This window comes from Sitophilus oryzae, unplaced genomic scaffold (genome assembly GCF_002938485.1).
Source record: "Sitophilus oryzae breed Bouriz unplaced genomic scaffold, Soryzae_2.0 scaffold_1430_pilon_pilon, whole genome shotgun sequence".
Classification (NCBI taxonomy): domain Eukaryota; kingdom Metazoa; phylum Arthropoda; class Insecta; order Coleoptera; family Curculionidae; genus Sitophilus; species Sitophilus oryzae.
The window spans coordinates 760,716-766,747 of NW_022146094.1; the positions used below are offsets into that span (position 1 = coordinate 760,716).

The window sequence follows — 6,032 nt, forward strand, 5'->3', positions numbered from 1 at the left end:
TCATAAAATATGACCATTGAGTAATCACGATTCGACGTTTAAAGCTGATTTTTGACAAACGGATTGACTGTGGGGTGTAGAGGTTCGATAAGGAGGGGTTTCTAGAATCTCAAATTCCAAGAGGGTGAAAACGCCCCTCAAATATTACAATATTTGTTATTTAAAAACGGTTAATTTTCGGGAAAACGCTTGGACAAGCATAATTTATTTGTTTTTTACATATTTTGAATGGCTTTAAAAAATCATACAGGGTGTTCCAAAGTTGGGTAATTTCTTAACCACGATTGTGCCTAAACTGCTTGACGTAAAAAGCTTATTTTTGGCAAACGGATTTTTCGAAAGTCAAATTCCAACGAGATGAAACTACCCCTCAAATATTACCAAGTTATATAATAATATCGCCATATTGTTTTCTCTCATGCTGACATAAATGTGAGAAAATTTTATCAGTTGTATGTTAATGGAAATTCTTGCTTTGCTTTATCATCATCATGACAAATGATTAATTCGACGCGAACGAAGTCGCTGGTACACGCTAGTATCTCTATAAGAATAATAAAAACATATTTATTTTATAAAAACTGCTTGTAACAAAATAGTGGGTAATGGTTAGGTTACATGATAAATGTTTGACATCTTTTATATGTACAGCTGGTTCCAATAAAATTGAATACGATTTAAAACATATTTTTATTATTTCGGGCAGTATATTCTATGATACCAGTCCTCCATTTCTCTACTCATGTCATGCTGACGTTCTGAAAAATTTATCTGCCACTTTGTCAAAAGCAAAGTTGTTTTATACAATGTCATAATAACCTTAACATGTCAAAATACTCGACACATAAATATACACTGCCCAAATGTTCGAAAAAAATGTATAAAGAGTCGTATTCATCTTTTTGGAACCAGCTGTACATGTCTGGCTATACCAGGTTATGAAATGCTACTTTTAACTGAGAAAAAATAAAATTGTGATGAACGTATAATTTATTCTATATACACAAAAATGTATTCTAAACAAAACTTAACATTATATAGATTATTCTAACAATTATTTTATTAACACACATATAAAAAATAAATAACTACATTATAATATGTTTTTTATATATTTTTGATGAACAAGCTAGTAATATATTCAAATAACAAATATAAAAAATCTAAAACCATTCTACACTACGTTAAAATTAAAATAAATTATATATTTAAAAATGTTTGCTGAGGTCCTAAGTAATACAAATCGAGCTAAAGGAAAAATCAGTCGTTATTTTAACCTTTATAGTATCCCAAGTCCAGCCCATGGCCATATGGGGGTACATATGGGGCGTATGGAGTATAAGGAGCAGGAGCTGCATATACTTTAGGGGCTGCAATGATTTTAGGAGCTACAGCTACTGGGGCACTTGGATGGGCAGCATGTCCACTCTAGTTGAAAGAAAATCAGAATAATAACTATAGAGGGTAAGTCTTAAATAAGTGCAAATATTTTAGGGGTAGTATATTTCGACCCCAGAAACATGATTATGATGTTTTTCCGTTTTTGAAAAAAATTATGAAAATTTTTTAGTTTTTAGTTAAAAAACATAATTTCTCGATAATCTGGCAACATAGGTAGATTAATTTTACAAGAAAGAAGATCCAGTGGTTCTCAAAATTTAAGCAAAAAATCATTTTTTTGCAAATTTTCGAAGTAAACTCCTTAACTCGGTTATTTTGGACTTATTTCATAAACGGTAAAGAGAAGAGATGTTTCTTTTAGCGAGATCTACCAGCTCTAAAAATATTTGCACTTATTTAAGACTCACCCGGTATAGCACTTAATTAATAGCTGGTAAGAGGATGATCAAGTTTTGAATAATACTCTCAGGTCATCAGGTCTTGACATTTTTATTCTTATCTTTCTTACCGCATGTTTTACAAAATATGTTTATAGAAGTGCAGATGGAGAAGAGTAAAAATCTCAAAAAGAAAACCTGTCATGAAACTTTTTAGGATCACTGATCACTGAGCCACCACAAAGAAGTCGCGAATACATCAATTTAAAGACTTGTGCTTGAAAAAATCAAATAAATACTAGTAAAATTATTAATTTTGCAGAAAAAATATATTTGTCACCTATTAAAAAATCGATAGAAATAGGTATAAATAAACAAGAACTGTCAAAAAGAAACTTACTCTGGTTACCACAGCGTTGAATCCAGTATGGTCATCAGCTGTATACGTCACAGTTCGAACAGTACCATCGGCTTCCACCAGTGAGTACTGTCCTTTAACCACATCGCCATCCCTGACTTCACTCTGGGTTTTTTGGTCACCAGTATGTCCATCGGCCACTCCATATTTGAATTCGTACTTTGGATAAGCCTGAAAATCAAACAAAAAAGAATAAAAAATATTATAGGATATTGTAAAACAGATTAGACAAAATGTCTTCTAAATGTACGACTTAGCATATAAAACATAAGCAAAGATGTGAAAAACTGGTATAACAGAGCATGTGTGGTCCAAGAACCATATAATACGTCAAATATTTTTTTTTGATAAAAAATATAACTTTATTTAACAAGGTATAAATTTCACCATATATATTTTCATCTAGATAAAAGTCAGAGATTTAAAAAAAACTGTCAAATTACGGTCATGGTATGCAGATTGAATAAAATTATTAAGAAATAGTAAAAAAGGTGTGTCATGTCTATGTAAGTTTGTCGATAGTTGGTTGATCATAATTAATTTTCACGAGCAACGGATTTGAATATTTCGTAATAAACAAAAATCATGCATACGCCTGAATGTTTGATAAAATCTTCGATTGGCTTGTTAACTTATTATATTGGTGTGTGTTAAATAACATTTTTTTTTGTCTAAATTTAAATCTAACAAATGATAATTAATAATAATGTAAGAGATTTTTTAAACATATATAATTTAGCAAGAACTTTGTTGCCCTACAACGTTAAAACACCTAAAAAATATTCATAAAAATTCTCCCCTCTAAATATAATGTTTTCTTGGCATTATGGTGAATAACATTATTAGAACAAAAAACAGAAAAAAATAAAAATAAATTAATTAGAAAAAAAGTAATAAAAGGGTAATAATAAACTAATTAAAAATAGTTATATATGCAGAGTTCAAATTATATATGTACTTATTATATTTTTGTTATTGTTATAAAAAGTGACTAATTATTTTGAGAAAAACCACACAATTTATTATTCTTGATTTTATGGTGAACGTAATATTTTAGAACTATTTTAAATCGCATATTTTTTTTTAAAAATGGCAACAGAGAATTATTACATTTAAAGCGGTTGTTTAATTTATATTGATTACCTTTTCTAATTTTGAGATAATTATTCAAATATATTTCATAAAAAAAATATATATTGTGTGAGGAAAGTTACACCATAATTGGAAATTTGTACCATTTCCATGGGCCAAGCTAAAAATAATGATGATTCTTGACTGCCTGGCGAAGGTAAATCATAAAAATAAACAGGTTGATATAAGTAGATTTACTAAAATAAGATCCTTGTATATGAATTTTATAAACAAGGATAATATTCAAGTAATATTTTTTATTTATTAAATGAAAATTTGTGTAAGTAGTTAAAAATTAAATATTATCGTTTTCTAATAATAATCCTATTTCTTGAAAAAAAAACTGAATATTTTGCCACTATACGAAAATCTACAAAATAAAATAGATATTTTTAACACAATATTTTTTTGTGTTTATTCAACGGAGATCAATAATTTGTCAGTGATATTTTACTAATTTTACAAGTTTTATATCAATTTTTAGGAAATAACGTCTAAATAACCAAAATTATCATCGAATGTCATTCCCCAGCCGTCTTTGACGCCATTTTTTTTCGGTCATACGGTATCATTGCAATGTTATTTATGTTAAGTTTTATCGCAGATCATTTCTACAATCAAATATTATCCTAATCATTGCATGAAAAAATTGATAATATTTTCATATAATGTAGATCAAAATTTTTGATAATATTTTGACTATTTTTTTTAAATAAAAACCAAACTTTATTTTGCTTTTTTACGTGTAGATTATTATTCGTTATATTATTAGTAGTATAGTATAGGTAGTATATTTTCAATTTCATTCACAATTTAGTGTCATAAGTTTTAAAATGCTAATGAGCCTTTAATAATTAGTCGTGTCATATTGTCTGTTAACTATGAACTCTCTAAACATTTATGTACCTATTTAAATTTGATAATTTTCATTGTCGAGGATGTATTGGATGTATCTACCATCAGTACATCTTCAATTTCACTTTCTTTGTATTGTACCAGCCAAATTACAGATAACATATGTCGCCGATTTCACTATAGACTGTTGTTGGCAATCCGAATTAAAGGATGAAAATAAAATCGGACATAAAAGACAGATTCTGAATTGAGAATTAATTACAATTAAATAAAAAAAAGCTGATGGCAAAATTCAAATATTTCTTAGAACGAGACACAATATGGTCTGCTTTCTTTAATAATTAAGTTTTATCTTTTGAAATTTTAAGTTTATCAGACATTTTTGTTCATGATAAAAAAATTCTGTATACCAGTAAAGTTTTTTTAATAATAAAAAAACCGTATTAAAATAAGAATATTACCGCATAATCTACAGATGGAGCTACAGGAGCTGCTTTAAAGTAAGCTGGTGGATGAGCTAGTGGAGCTAAGCGAGCGATTGGAGTGCGTAAGCTGGTTTAATATAAGTAGGAGTAGGAAATGCTGGTAGAGCAGGCAACGCCGGAGCTAAAGCTGGACCATGGGCGTATCCGTAGGCTGGTAAAGCTGGTTCTGGAAAAATCCCAGCTCTGACTGTGACAACCAGAGCTAGTATTGTAAGAGACTGAAAAAGAAGAAACGATATTATAATTGTGCAACCTGGACAGTTTATTATTTATATTACAATTATTCAAAAAAAAATTCTTTTTATGTTTGCAAAAATTGTATACACACACAGATGTGAAATAGAATTCTGAACTACCGCAAGAATATTTTTAAGCCTTTTAACTCTTCTTAAAACCTCTATAGATTCCACTGGTTGAAATAAATAAAAAAAATACATCAAAAAACGCTTTAATTAAGTTAATATTATTTTTTATATATCAAATTATCTTTGTATCTCAAAAGTTAAACTGTTTAGAACATAAAGTTCACAAGAAGTTTTTTCTTAGAATAGTTCCAAGAGTCACCCCTTGAAATATCAGCTTGTCATTAAAGAACACCTTGTATATTAAGTTGTATAAATTAAATTAAACTTCAGAAAACTCCCATAGGAGCAAAATACTTATAGAGCAAAAATGTTTTAGTTATTGTTTATAAAATAGGCATTGAATATGCCTATTTAAAAAGGTGAAAGTGTAGCTTCTTAAAAAAAACTCTCATTTTCATCTTCAGAATAAAACAATCGTGAAATCAATGTCACAAAATTATTAATACATCATGAAAATGAAAATAGAAATCGAATAATCCGAGCCATAGATATAGATAATATATCCTATTACAATAATTGAAATATCTCACCTAAGGTATAATTATAAATTGAAATTAATTGATATCAATGCATAATAACAAATCTAAGTACTTTCAATATCTCTTATAGATAATAGAAGATTAAAATTAAGCCTAGAAATATTTTTAGAATTAGAAACTGAACAAGAATAGTTGCTAAAGGTTTTATTGTTTTTAAACAAAAATAGCCTTTTTGCAATAAATATCTTGTTCTTTAAGAGTTCATTTCACTAGTCTGAGAAATTAGCAAAATAAGTGTTCGGAATTTAACGTTTTATGTAAAACAGGCTAGGCATTTTACAATAAATTAAGAAGGAAATTAAAGATAAAGGATTATATTATATCCATATTAGAACATTTTAGGCAATTTCTTTATTTTAAGATTTTGATGGCCAAAACATCAACAAAATATTCTCTTTATGTTTGGACTAAATTTTCGAAAAAAAGTCATAGCAATACGTAACCGAACGAAGTAATACCAA

The 6,032-nt window shown here is 28.1% G+C and overlaps 1 protein-coding gene across 1 annotated transcript in view; it reads right to left on the reverse strand.

Moving 5' to 3' along the window:
* Positions 1–1,022: 1,022 nt before the first annotated feature.
* Positions 1,023–6,032, reverse strand: part of LOC115876322 (cuticle protein 7-like) — a 24,764-nt gene continuing 19,754 nt past the window's right edge. Inside the window, exons 2-4 of the mRNA XM_030892058.1 lie at positions 4,644–4,734; positions 2,179–2,367; positions 1,023–1,428 (exon numbers count right to left, since the gene is read on the reverse strand). Coding sequence (XP_030747918.1) covers positions 1,273–1,428; positions 2,179–2,367; positions 4,644–4,734 — 436 coding nt within the window. The 3' untranslated portion in view covers positions 1,023–1,272. The remainder of the gene's footprint in view (positions 1,429–2,178; positions 2,368–4,643; positions 4,735–6,032) is intronic.